Source organism: Sminthopsis crassicaudata, chromosome 3 (assembly GCF_048593235.1).
Source record: "Sminthopsis crassicaudata isolate SCR6 chromosome 3, ASM4859323v1, whole genome shotgun sequence".
NCBI classification, from domain to species: domain Eukaryota; kingdom Metazoa; phylum Chordata; class Mammalia; order Dasyuromorphia; family Dasyuridae; genus Sminthopsis; species Sminthopsis crassicaudata.
Genome location: NC_133619.1, coordinates 190457459 through 190472167, shown reverse-complemented (window position 1 = coordinate 190472167; position 14709 = coordinate 190457459). Strand labels below are relative to the sequence as shown.

At 36.1% G+C, this 14709-nt stretch overlaps 1 protein-coding gene across 2 annotated transcripts in view; it reads left to right on the top strand.

Moving 5' to 3' along the window:
- The window catches only part of LOC141560943 (endogenous retrovirus group K member 5 Gag polyprotein-like), a 139268-nt gene extending 127662 nt beyond the window's left edge, over positions 1-11606 (top strand). The window contains exon 2 of one of the 2 annotated variants that reach the window (XM_074299783.1): positions 1398-11606. In XM_074299783.1, the coding sequence (XP_074155884.1) occupies positions 6209-7588 (1380 nt within the window). In that variant the 5' untranslated portion in view covers positions 1398-6208 and the 3' untranslated portion in view covers positions 7589-11606. Of the gene's footprint in view, positions 1-1325 lie in introns of both variants that reach the window. The other variant, XM_074299784.1, reaches the window with a different exon arrangement.
- Positions 11607-14709: the final 3103 nt, after the last annotated feature.

The window sequence follows — 14709 nt, the reverse complement described above, 5'->3', positions numbered from 1 at the left end:
ACAAATACAAGGTAAATTTTTTGGAGGACAATAGAAGATATTGGAATCAAAATAGCCTTCATTCAAAAGATACTGGTTGAAAGATGATTTCAATAAATTTGGGATGAAAAATATCATCCACATCCAGAGAGAGAATTGTGGAGATTAAATGTGGATTGAAGCATAGTAATTTCACCTTTTTCATTTAAACTTGGGTGACTGGAAGCATTACAGTACACTTGATAAAAGTAAGTGCTGAAAAGTTTGCAATTCAAAACTGTGAGTTATGTTTGGAAATAACAATTTTAAAATAATATAATAAGGTTAAAATATATCTATATCCAAATAATAATAATGTTAACATATATCTAGCACATGCAGTTCAAAATATTCAGCAGGTAGTTAATGATGTTGAACTAGAATTTAGAAATCCGGAGCTAGATTTGAGTGACCTGCATACACATGATTATTGAACCAATGACAGCAGATAAAGTTGCCAAGAAATAAAGTATAGCATAGAGGAAAGAGAGAAGTCTTGTATTGTTTTAGAGTACACTGATAAATAAGGGGAAGGATATGGATAATAACTCAGTAAAGAAGAATCAAGAAGAATATGCAGATGCATGGGAGGAAAATCAAGAGGAATATAAGGAAATTAAATGCTGCAAAGACATTAAGAATGAAAATTGAGAAAAGGCTATAAGTTTTTTTATTATTATTTTTATTTACAAAACATATGCATGGGTAGTTTTTCAACACTGATCCTTGTAAAAGCTTCTGTTCCAACTTTTCCCCTCCTTCCCCTCACCTCCTCCCCTAAATGGCAGATAGTCCAATACATGTTAAACATTCTAAAGCATATATTAAATACATTATATGTATACATATTTATACAATTATCTTGCTGCTCAAGAAAGATCAGATCTAGAAAGAAGGTAAAAAACCTGAGAAGGAAAACAAATACAAGCAAACAATAACAGGAAGAATGGAAATGCTATGTTGTGCTGCACACTCATTTCCCATAGTTCTCTCTCTGGGTGTAGCTGATTTTCTTCATTACTGAACAATTGTAACTGGTTGGAATCATTTCATTGTTGAAGAAAAGGCTATAGAATTTGGTAGTAGTAAGATTACTTGGAGAGAAATTTGGAGAGAAAATTTTGAGTTGACAATGAAGTTGGAAATCAGATTGCAAATGTATTGAAAAATAAATGAGGAAAATTACAAGAATAAACAGAAAGTTTTTTAAAAATGAGAATTTGATTATGAAAGGTAGGAGAGATACAAGTCAAAAGTGTGAAAGAATGGTAAAAGTCATCTAGTTTTGTTTTTCTTTTTTCTTAAAGGATGGGGAGACTTCTGAATGTTTGCAGGCAATATAAAAAATAGCTAAAAAAAGGTCTGTTTCAATTGGGCAGGAAGGGAGGCGGGCCAAGCACATGCAGATCGAGCACAGATGCCCAGTGCAAGCAGCACAGACCCAGGGTGGTTGTGAGCTCTACTGGCAGAGAATCTACTGGGAGGAATCTCCAGCAGTGCCTTGGATGCAAGCCACTAGATCAGCAGCAGAGAAGTTATAAAACATCAAACACAAACAAGATAGTGAACCCCAAAACACCAGAATTTCATGGGACCTGGCCCTGCCCACCCAGAACCAGGATTGAATCAGCATGGACTCAGTGAAACCTCAGCTGCTTGTAGAAGAAGTTTGAATAACCTCCATTTCCCTAAAAACAGATCTCAACTTTTTTTTTTTTTTTAAATGAGTTAAAAATCAAAAAGAGCTCTGACCATAGATCATTTTTATGGTGAAAGAGAAGAACAGATTTCAACTCCTGAGGAGACTAAAAGCAGATCATCTCCAGATGAACTTTCAAAGGGTGACATAAATTGGTCTCTCCATGCCTCTCTGAATCATCCTGCTGATTGTTTTTTACAGAACAATAATATTCCATAACATTCATGTATTATAACTTATTCAAAGACTTACATGAACTGATGCTAAATGAAAGGAAAAGAACCACATCATTGTACATGGCAACAACAAGATTATATAATGATAAATTCTGATGGATGTGGCTCTCTTCAACAATGAGATGATGCAAACCAGTTCAGTGATGAAGAGAGACATCTACACCTAGAGAGAGGACTATGGTAACTGAGTGTAGACCACAACATAACATTTTCACTCCTTCTCTTGTTGTTTGCTTGCATTTTGTTTTATTCCTCAGTTTTTTTTCCTTTTTGATCTGATTTTTCTTGTACAGCAAGATAACTGTATAAATATATAAATGTATACATATATTGGATTTAACATGTATTTTAACATATTTGACATGTATTGGACTACTTGACATCTAAGGGAGGGGATGGGAGGAAGGAGGGGAAAATTTGGAACAGAAGGTTTTGCAAGGATCAATGTTGAAAAATTATCAATGCATATGTTTTATAAATAAAAACCTTTAATAATTTTAAAAATTAAAATAACTGTACACAGATGAACCTTTTTTGAGAATAAAGTAATAAAGGCCAACATTGTGGAAGGGAGTGTCATATGTTGAATCATTCACCTACACACCAATTCCTCAAAACTTTTATTAGGTGAAAATAAACCTTATTTGAATCAGTACATCAAAGATATAACTAGGTGTGAAAAGGCTTAGATGTCTCCACAGATTTAAATAAATCAAAGGCATTTCAACTGGGTACAACAGGAAATCTGTTTGTATTGGTGGAAAGAACTTTGTAGAAAATCAGTAATTTAACTCACATTCATAAAATCAGATCAGCTTTTGGCAGAAGAGAGAAGAAACCATTCTAGCCAAGCCTCTGAGGAAGAATTGCTTGTGAAGAGGAAAATGTTAAAGATCAAACCCAAAATCTTTTAGGATCCCCTAGAATGCTGAGAGAAATAGTAGGTGACCTTTGTTGCCAAGGCATATTTCTCTTTTTAAAACCTTTGAACTTTGAAGTGAAGGCTTTGCAAACATCATTTCTAAGTCTTTTACTTAGGAGGATAATAGCTTCTATTTTAAGTGATGACAAAGTCCCTTCCTTCCCTATTGTTTTCTAGAGCACTTTCCTAGGAAAATTCAATTTTAAAGTGTGTTGTACATATTTTTTATGAATTTGAATTGTAGCTAAAATATTTTTTTTCTTCAAACTATTAGGCATCTGGGAAATTGTTTTTGAAAAAGACTCAGGAATGATATTTTTTGCCTCCTTTCACAAAACTATCAAGTGTATAGACAATGGATGTTCTATTTTGGTATGAAAGCTATGAGGGCTTTGTTATCTATCTTCTAGCTTTTTTTAATAAAATTTCCCCTAAGGTGTCAATCCATTTTCCCCTATATTTTACTTTCAAAGTGTTGGTTATTGTTTTCACTCAAATAAGATGCTTTCAGGTAATCAAAATATTTGGATCTCACTTCAGATAGATCAAAAATTTTATATACATATATATATACTATTCTCAAACCAAATAATAAAGCCAAGTAAGGACCCAGCAGCAAAATTCATGTTTATATATAGATGATTACACATAAATGAATGATGTATGATTAGAAAAATGAACTCAAGATCCTAATTCAAGGAGATATAACTGAAAATTAATGGGATGGAACCAATGACTTGACTACGGCTATGGATAATTGCACCTTATTTGAAAGAAATAGGGTAGCTAATGGTAGAAGGAGAAAAAAAATAGATTAGCACTATTTATTGAGAAGAAATCCCAGGTAAGAAAAGCTAGGAACCAAAGCTGGGCAAGAGAACATAGTAGAGAATATTTGAGTTAAAAGCAAAAATAGAAGTAATAACATTATGTTATAGCTAACCTATACAGAAAAAAAGGAAATTGATGAGAAATTTAGATTACAGTCATATTATAGAAAAGACGGAAAGATATGGAATACATGATATTATAATTAAGTAAAATCAGAATTGGCTGAAAAAAATAAACTACTGAAGCTTCACAAACATGACTATCTGGCAGTTTGTCTGAAATGACCTGGAGGCGAACCCTGATCAATGTTCGTCAATAGGTTTGATATGAAAATAAGAAAGTCAAGTGTTATTTTTAGATTTCATTGAAAGCCACAATATCTAGGATCAGTAAGACTATAGAACTGCTATATAATCTTTCCTAAGCAGACAGTATCTGGACTGCATGTAAAATTTTAGAAGACTCAATTTTGGAAAGACATCACTAAGCCAAGGGTAACTATAAGAAGATAACCAGTATGGTAAAGAACACAGGTGGATCAATTGATGAAATTGGGAAAAAGTTAACTTGGAGAAGAGAAAATTTAGAGGCTACATAATGGCTATTTTCACTTTTCTAAAGGGCTTTTATAGGGAAAAGAAATCAAAATTGTTCTGGATACCAAATATCACAGCTGAGGATAATAGCCATTTAATTTCTAAGCGCAGAATTCATCGTGATGTAAATAAATTACCTTGCTAACAACAAAGGAGGAATTAAATGTCTCAAGACGTAGTAGATTCACATTTATTGTCTCAAGTAAAAATTGAATGACCATTTGTTGATTGTGTTGCATAAGAAATTTTATTTATACATGGATCAGACTAGAAGGCTATTAAAAGTTCTTTTCAATTTTGAGGATTCTGAATTAGATACTATTATTATTTCCACTTTATGGTGAAAGAAACTGAGATTGAGAGGGAATTAGTGAATTGCCCAGGGTCACATAGTAAGTGTCTGAAGCCAAATCTGAACTAACTTCAGGCTCACCCTTTTATCCCCTGTGATAGCAGCTGCTTCTGTATTAACATTTGAATTATAACTTAAGTTGAAGAATTATATGTTTCTCATACAATGAAAAATTATTTTATGAAAATAAGAAAGTCAAGTGTTATTTTTAGATTTCATTGAAAGCCACAATATCTAGGATCAGTAAGACTATAGAACTGCTATATAATCATACAATGATTTTATATTAAAGTACTGAATTGCTAATTAATTTATAAAATTATCATATGGGATTTGGGGATACAAAGGTAAATGACATGGGGATAGGAACAGAAGGTAAAAGAAGAGAGGCAAAGGAAGAAAATGGGGATGAAAAGTTACCTACATAATGTGAATCAGGATTGGAAGGATTTTAGCTGCATGAATCCTTAGGAGATGGATGACCACGGAGGAGCAGAAGTTTGGGGTCTTATTTTTATAGGGTTTTGGAGACAAATTTTAGCCCTACTACCTTGGAATAGCATATTTTCTTCATCTTTTTTTATTTTTATTTTATTTTATAATTATAATATTTTTTGACAGTACATATGCGTGGGTAATTTTTTACAACATTATCCCTTGCACTTACTTCTATTCAGATTTTTTCCCTTCCTCCCCCAACCCCCTCCCCCAGATGGCAAGCAGTCCTATATATGTTAAATATATTACAGTATATTCTAGATACAATATATGTGTGTAGAACCTAATTTTTTTGTTGCACAGGAAGAATTGGATTCAGAAGGTAAAAATAATAGTTTACTGTTGGGATTACTAGGTGAGAACTGAGGTTGTCTGGATGGTGACAAGGTGAGAATTCAGGTTTTCTGGACAATTACAAGGTGAGAACTCAGGTTGACTTGATAGAGGGGGCAAGCTCATTGGCTGGGGTGGTTCTTCCCAGAAGCCCTTGCATTATCCCACGCCCATTCTCTGGGAGGATAAAAAGAGACAGCACTGGGCGCAGAGAGCAGATCGGCCTGGAGAAGGATAAGAGCTGGAGGAGATTCAGAGCCAGGATTCAAGAAGAAGGACTCTGCATTGCATCAAGCTTGACGGGGCTCTCTGCAGGAAGGGAAGTCACTTCTAAGGACAAGAGTTAACAGCAACTGCCTGGAGACAACGGTTCACTAGAGGAAGAAGAATCTGTCTGAGAGATTTGAGTAGACACAGCAGATCTCTTCCCAGAGAGCGATCCAGCAGCTTCTAGAGACGACAGCTCATTACATTTGGCGCCCAACGTGGGGCAAGGACTTTTGCTTATCCTGACAAGAGGAGCTAGACCAGACCTTCGCAATTTGGTGCCCGAACAGGGACAGACACGGTCCTGATTCCAGTGGAAAAGCTTCCGATCCAGATCTCAGTCTTTCTAACTCAGAACCGTGAGTAACGAGGAAACTTTGTTAAAGATTAAGTGATCGTGCTAATAGATAAATAAGGAACTTGTTAAGGGCTAAACCAGCAATCTCTTATAGTGAAATGGGGCAAACACCTTCTGTTCAAGGAAAATGTTTAGAGAGCATCATCAAGGTTATGAAAAGCCAAGGCTTGATTATAATTTTAGAGGAGATTACTGAACTTTTAAGAACTGTGAAGGTCATATGTCCTTCTTTTTCTCTGGAAGAAGAATTGGATCCAGATGAGTGGAAATTAGTAGGAGAGCAATTAGGTGAACAGTACAATTACCTTTGTGACATTTTACCCTTTGGTTCCAGACCAAACTCAGTTTCCAAAGATACAATTCATACCTACAATTTAATCCAAATGGCTTTAAAAAATGTTATTCTAAAGGAAGAGATGAAGGAGCAAAATGGGGAAGTGTCAACTAAACTAGGTGAAAAGGATGAATCAGATAACAATGAAGTTAAGTACAATTCTGAGCAACAGCAACAGGAGCACCTCCCATCTCCTCCCTCAATTAACCCTTCATGGGTGGAGCAAGAAGGAGGAGAGGAAGAGGCAGAAACACAAACAGAATTGCCTGTGAAGAAGCCTAAGCCTATGACAAGATTAGAAAAAGCATTGGTTAAAGCTAAGAGAGAAGGACAGGATATAAGTGATTTTATACATGCATATCCTGTGATTGAAAATACTGACTCTGTAGGTAAAAAAAGGAGAAGATATGCACCTTTAGATTTGAATACAATTAAGGATTTGAAAAAAGGTTGTACCCTTTATGGGGCTACATCAGCTTATGTTAAAATGTTACTAGATGGTTTGTCTTATGAAGTCCTAACCCCGAATGATTGGAAATCCATAGCAAGGACATGTCTGGAACCTGGAGAAAATTTATTATGGCTTGCGGAATTTCATGAATTATGTAAAATTCAAGTCAGATGCAATTTGGAAATAGGAGTTAACACACAATTCACTTTTGAGCACTTAGCTGGTGAAGGTCAGTATGGAGAGAATTCGGAACAGATTAATTATACCATGACAATATATGAACAAATTGCTAAGGCTGCAATAAAAGCTTGGGGTGTCCTTCCTGGACAGAAAGATCGTGGAGAGGCTTTCACTAAAATACAGCAAGGTCCCAATGAACCTTTTGCAGATTTTGTGGGACGTTTGCAAACTGCTGTCAAAAGAACTATTGGAGAAAATTCAGCTACAGAAATAATGACCAGACATCTGGCTAAGGAAAATGCCAATGAGATTTGCAAAAGAATTATATGGGGATTAGACAAAGATGCTCCTTTAGAGGAGATCATAAGACGCTGTGCTACAGTGGGAACAAATGCTTTTTATACCCAGACAATGATGAATGTGGAGAGACAGGGTCCCTCCTGGCAAGGGCCTTCTAGAGAAACTCGGAGATGTTTTCAATGTGGAAAAATTGGACATCTAAGAGCTCAGTGAAGGTATGGAGATACAGTGAGAAGACAGGGTGAAAGAAGACCTAAAACCCCATGTCCAAAATGCAACAGAGGACTCCATTGGGCATCAGAGTGTAGAATAATTCAGGGAAATGGGATGAGGGACCCAGGTCCAGGGCCCCAGGCAAAAAAGACTTGGGGCATGATGGCAGCTGATGTTACACCCAAAGAATCTTTAGAAGGCCAGGACTCTGATTTAATCAACCAGCAGAAAAGCAATCACATGGCAGAAAGGGATTACCCAATCAGTCAGCCAAAAGGCAATCAGATTGCAAAAATGGATTACACTTGGGGAGAATACAGGTCTTTTAAACCAACAGGGCTGTGTCCAGTGCAAACAATTCCAATGTAATTGCCAGATGATGAGAAGAGATTTAAAAAGTGGTAAATAGAAGGAAATTAGATAGGTTGGCTGCCTGGGAGAGAGGGTTTGCTTGTATTTCTTCAGCAGGAGAAGGAATCAGATGGGTGCCAACGAGTCATATTCGCCTTGTCCATCAGAGAGAGACAGAAAAAGAGAAAGACCTCAAAATAAAGGAGAAGATCTAAGAAACATCTTACACCAAAAGAGCATGGCTAATAAAAAGACTGTTAAAGAACTTTAAAACCAGCAGGAATCATTGGACTTCCTCACACAAGATGAGACTAATGGACAATGGACTTATGGACATTTATAAATTTTCAATTTATGATTATTTGATTATGTTATTTGTCATATACTTCTAGCATGTATTATGTTACTATGTTACTATGTGCTTATGTAATTTATATAATTATGTGTAATACTTCCCATATTGATGGATTTATGTTTCAAGATCATGACTGTCCTATGTTCTAAATCAAAAGAAAGGGGGAGATGTTGGGATTACTAGGTGAGAACTGAGGTTGTCTGGATGGTGACAAGGTGAGAATTCAGGTTTTCTGGACAATTACAAGGTGAGAACTCAGGTTGACTTGATAGAGGGGGCAAGCTCATTGGCTGGGGTGGTTCTTCCCAGAAGCCCTTGCATTATCCCACGCCCATTCTCTGGGAGGATAAAAAGAGACAGCACTGGGCGCAGAGAGCAGATCGGCCTGGAGAAGGATAAGAGCTGGAGGAGATTCAGAGCCAGGATTCAAGAAGAAGGACTCTGCATTGCATCAAGCTTGACGGGGCTCTCTGCAGGAAGGGAAGTCACTTCTAAGGACAAGAGTTAACAGCAACTGCCTGGAGACAACGGTTCACTAGAGGAAGAAGAATCTGTCTGAGAGATTTGAGTAGACACAGCAGATCTCTTCCCAGAGAGCGATCCAGCAGCTTCTAGAGACGACAGCTCGTTACAGTTTACACTCATTTCCCAGTGTTCCTTTTCTGGATGTAGCTGATTCTGTCCATCATTAATCAATTGGAATTGGATTAGCTCTTCTCTATGTTGAAGAAATCCACTTCCATCAGCATACATCTTCGTACAGTATTATTGTTGAAGTGCATAATGATCTTCTGGTTCTGTTTGTTTCACTCAGCATCAGTTGATGTAAGTCTCTCCAAGCCTCTCTGTATTTCTCCTGTTGGTCATTTCTTATAGAACAATAATATTCCATAACATTCATATACCAGAGTTTACCCAACCATTCTCCAACTGATGGACATCCATTCATCTTCCAGCTTCTAGCCAATATGAAAAGGCTGCCACAAACATTTTGGCACATACAGGTCCCTTTCCCTTCTTTAGTAGTTCCTTGGGGTATAAGCCCCAAGTAGTATGGCTGGGTCAAAGGGTATGCACATTTTGATAACTTTTTGGGCATAATTCCAGATTGCTCTCCAGAATGGTTGTATTCTTTCACAACTCCACCAACAATGCATCAGTGTCCCAGTTTTCCCACAGCCCCTCCAACATTCATCGTTATTTGTTCCTGTCATCTTAGCCAATCTGACAGGTGTGTAATGATACTTCAGAGTTGTCTTAATTTGCATTTCTCTGATCAATAGTGATTTGGAACACTCTTTCATATGAGTGGAAATAGTTTTAATTGCATCATCTGAAAATTGTCTGTTCATATCCTTTGACCATTTATCAATTGGAGAATGGCTTGATTTCTTATAAATTAAAGTCAATTCTCTGTATATTTTGGAGATGAGGCCTTTATCAGAACCTTTAACTGTAAAAAATTTTTCCCAATTTGTCACTTCCCTTCTAATCTTGTTTGCATTAGTTTTGTTTGTGCAGAAACTTTTTAATTTGGTGTAATCAAAATGTTCTATTTTGTGATCAATAATGGTCTCTAGTTCTCCCTTGCACACAAACTCCTTCCTCCTCCACAAGTCTGAGAGGTAAACCATCCCATGTTGCTCCAATTAATTTATGATTTCGTTCTTTATGCCTAAATCTTGGACCCATTTTGATCTAATCTTAGTATGTGGTGTTAAATGTGGGTCCATGCCTAGTTTCTGCCATACTAATTTCCAGTTTTCCCAGCAGTTTTTGTCAAATAATGAATTCTTATCCCAAAATTTGGGATCTTTGGGTTTGTCAAACACTATATTGCTATTTTTATTCACTATCTTGCCCTGTGTACCTAACCGATGCCACTCATCAACTAGTCTATTTCTTAGCCAATACCAAATGGTTTTGGTGACTGTTGCTTTATAATATAGCTATAAATCAGGTACACTTAGACCACCTTCCTCTAACTTTTTTTTCATTAGTTCCCTTGCAATTCTCGACCTTTTATTCTTCCATATGAATTTTGTTGTTATTTTTTCTAGGTCATTAAAATAGTTTCTTGGGAGTCTGATTGGTATAGCACTAAATAAATAGATTAGTTTGGGGAGTATTGTCATCTTTATTATATTCGCTTGGCCTATCCAAGAACACTGAATGTCTTTCCAATTATTTAAATCTGACTATTTTTGTGGCAAGTGTTTTGTAATTTTGTTCATATAATTCCTGACTCTCCTTTGGTAGATATATTCCCAAATATTTTATACTATCGACTGTTATTTTGAATGGAATTTCTCTTTGTATCTCTTGCTGTTGGATTGTGTTGGTAATGTATAAAAATCCTGAGGATTTATGTGGATTTATTTTGTATCCTGCGACTTTGCTAAAATTCTGAATTATTTCTAATAGCTTTTTAGCAGAGTCTTTGGGGTTCTCTAAGTATACCATCATGTCATCTGCGAAAAATGATAATTTGATTTCTTCATTTCCTACTCTAATTCCTTGAATCTCTTTCTCGGCTCTTATTGCACTATTATTGAATAGTAATGGTGATAGTGGGCAACCTTGTTTCACTCCTGATCTTACAGGGAAAGGTTCTAGTTTATCGCCATTACATATGATGTTTACTGAAGGTTTTAAATATATGCTCCTTATTATTTTAAGGAATAGTCCATTTATTCCTATACTCTCAAGCGTTTTTAGTAGGAATGGATGTTGGATTTTATCAAATGCTTTTTCTGCATCTATTGAGATGATCATATGGTTTTTAATTATTTGATTATTAATATAGTCAATTATACTAATAGTTTTCCTAATATTAAACCAGCTCTGCATTCCTGGTATAAATCCCACTTGGTCATAGTGTATTATCCTGGGGATGATTTTCTGAAGTCTATTTGCTAATATCTTATTTAAGATTTTAGCATCAATATTCATTAAGGAAATTGGTCTATAGTTTTCTTTCTCAGTTTTTGATCTACCTGGTTTAGGTATCAGTACCATGTCTGTGTCATAGAAGGAATTTGGTAGGACTCCTTCAATCCCTATTTTTTCAAATAGTTTACATAGCATTGGAGTTAGTTGTTCTTTAAATGTTTGGTAGATTCACCTGTAAATCCATCTGGTCCTGGGGACTTTTTCTTAGGAAGTTGGTTAATAGCTTGGTCTATTTCTTTTTCTGAGATGGGACTATTTAGACTACTTACTTCTTCCTCTGTTAATCTGGGCAAGCTATATTTTTGAAGGTATTCTTCCATTTCATTTAAGTTATCGAATTTATTGGCATAAAGTTGAACAAAGTAGCTCCTAACCATTGTTCTAATTTCCTCTTCATTAGTGGTGAGTTCACCCTTTTCATTTTCAAGACTATCAATTTGCTTTTTCTCTTTCCTTTTTTTAATCAGGTTTACTAAGGGTTTGTCTATTTTGTTGGTTTTTTCATAAAACCAACTCTTAGTTTTATTAATTAATTCAATAGTTTTTTTACTTTCAATTTTATTAATCTCACCTTTTATTTTTTGAATTTCAAGTTTTGTGTTTGTCTGGGGGTTTTTAATTTGTTCCTTTTCTAGCAATTTTAGTTGTAAGCCCAATTCGTTGGCCCTCTCTTTCTTTATTTTATTCAAGTAGGCCTGTAGAGATATAAAACTTCCCCTTATTACTGCTTTGGCTGTATCCCACACATTTTGGTATGATGTCTCATTATTGTCATTTTCTTGGGCAAAGTTATTAATTATGTCTATGATTTGCTGCTTTACCCAGTCATTCTTTAGTATAAGATTATTTAGTTTCCAATTATTTTTTGGTCTATTTTCCCCTGGCTTTTTATTAAATGTTATTTTGATTGCATTATGGTCTGAAAAGGATGCATTTACTATTTCTGCCTTACTGCATTTGATTTTGAGGTTTTTATGCCCTAGTATATGATCAATTTTTGTATAGGTTCCATGAACTGCTGAGAAGAAAGTATATTCCTTTCTGTCTCCATTTAGCTTTCGCCAAAGATCTATCATATCAAACTTTTCTAGTATTCTATTTACCTCTTTGACTTCTTTCTTATTTATTTTGTGGTTTGATTTATCTAATTCTGAGAGTGCAAGGTTGAGATCTCCCACTATTATAGTTTTGCTATCTATTTCCTCTTCCAGCTGTCTTAATGTCTCTTTTAAGAATTTAGATGCTGCACCACTTGGTACATATATGTTTAATATTGATACAGCTTCATTATTGATGCTGCCCTTTAGCGGGATATAATGCCCTTCCTTATCTCTTTTAATTAGATCAGTTTTTGTTTTTGCTTGATCTGAGATGAGGATGGCTACTCCTGCTTTTTTGGTTTTGCCTGAAGCATAATAGATTCTGCTCCACCCTTTTACTTTTAGTTTGAATGTATCATGCTGTTTCAGGTGTGTTTCCTGTAAACAAAATATAGTAGGATTCTGACTTTTAATCCAGTCTGCTAACTGCTTCCTCTTTATGAGGCAGTTTGCCCCATTCACTTTTATGGTTAGAAGGACTAATTCTATATTGCTTGCCATCCTATTAACCCCTGCTTTCCCTTTTCTTCCCTTTTACCCTCCTACCCAGTATTAAACTGGTGAACACCACTTGCTTTTCACAGCCCTCCCTTTTTATTATCCCTCCCCCACCTTAAAGATCCTCCCCTTATTTTACCCCTTTTCCTCGAAATTTCTGTATTCCCTTCCCCTTAGCTTACTCCTTCCCTTTCACTTTTCAATGAAGTGGAAGAAGTTTCACCATAAATCGAATATGTCTATTGATACCCGCTATGTTCATCTCCCTCCTTTCTTTCTCTCAGATATAATAGGTTACCTTTACCTCTTCATGAGATGTAGTACCACCACTTTACACTTTTTTATGATATAATCTCCTTTCCACCTCTAGTTTCTAAGACAAATTGTACATATGTTCTTTACATATTTTTTTGACAGAAGTATAGTTCTCAAGATTTCTTTTTACCTTTTTAAAAATCTCTTGAGTTCTGTATTTGAAGATCAAACCTTTTATGTAGGTCTGGTTTTTTCATCAAAAATAGATGAAATTCATTTATTTCGTTAAATGTCCATCTTCTTCCCTGGAAAACGATGCTCATTCTTGCTGGGTAAGTTATTCTTGGCTGCATACCAAGTTCCTTAGCCTTTCGGAATATCATGTTCCAGGCCCTTCGTTCTTTTAATGTGGACGCTGCTAGATCCTGGGTTATCCTTATTGTGGATCCTCCATATCTGAATTGCTTTTTTCTAGCAGCTTCCAATATCTTTTCCTTTGTCTGATGGTTCTTGAACTTGGCCACTATATTTCTTGGCGTTTTGATTTTAGGGTCCCCTTCAGTAGGTGATCGATGAATTTTTTCAATGTCTATTTTACCCTCTGTTTCCAGAACGTCTGGGCAGTTCTCTTTGATAATTTCCTCGAAAATGGTGTCCAAGCTCTTTTTTTCCTCCCATTTTTCAGGGAGTCCGATTATTCTCAAATTGTCTCTCCTGGATCTGTTTTCCAGGTCTGTTGTCTTTCTGGTAAGGCACTTGACATTCTTTTCAATTGTTTCATTTCTCTGGTTTTGCTTGACTACCTCTTGGTTTCTCCTTGAGTCATTCATTTCTACTTGTTCCAGTCTAATTTTCAATGATGTATTTTCTTCACTCACTTTTTTTATATCTCTTTGTAATTGTCCAATTGAGTTTTTATCTTCTATGGAATTTTTTTCCATTTTATCCATTTTATTTTTTAGAGAGCTGTTTTCTTTTTCCAGCTCACTAATCCTATTTTCCTTGGAATTGTTTACCTTTTCCAGCTCACTAATCTTGTTTGTCAATGATTTGATTTCTTTATCCACTCTGTCTTTGAATGCATGGGATGACTTCTCCAGGCTCTCTTGCCAAGCTTCCCTTTCCTTTTCCCATTTCTCTTCCAGCTCTCTTGTGAGAACCTTTTTGATTTCCTCTATGAGGTTCTTTTGTATTGAGGAGCAGCTTATATCCCTCCCAGGGGATACATCTGGGGACAGTCTGTTCCTAGTCTCCTCAGCATTTGAAGTCTGCTCCCTCTCCACACAGAAGCTGTCAATGGTTAGAGCCCTTTTGAATTTTTTGTTCATTTTGTCAGAGTAGGAATCAAAGAAAACAAACTGACAAGAAAAACAATTGGTCTGTTTTGTGGGGGATGGGGCTGGATGGTATTAATGGGCTTCCTCTACAGACTGGGGGTAGGGCAGCAGAGAGCCACTAACAGAACAGCAATGACTGTACTGAGTCTGCACTCTGAGGCTCCAAGAATGCACCGAGTCAGTCCAGGTGGGGGTTGGGGGTGGCCGGGCTCTGAGAGACGCTGGCTTTCTGGGGTTTTAATCTTCACCTTAGGTGTTTACACCCTCTCCGCT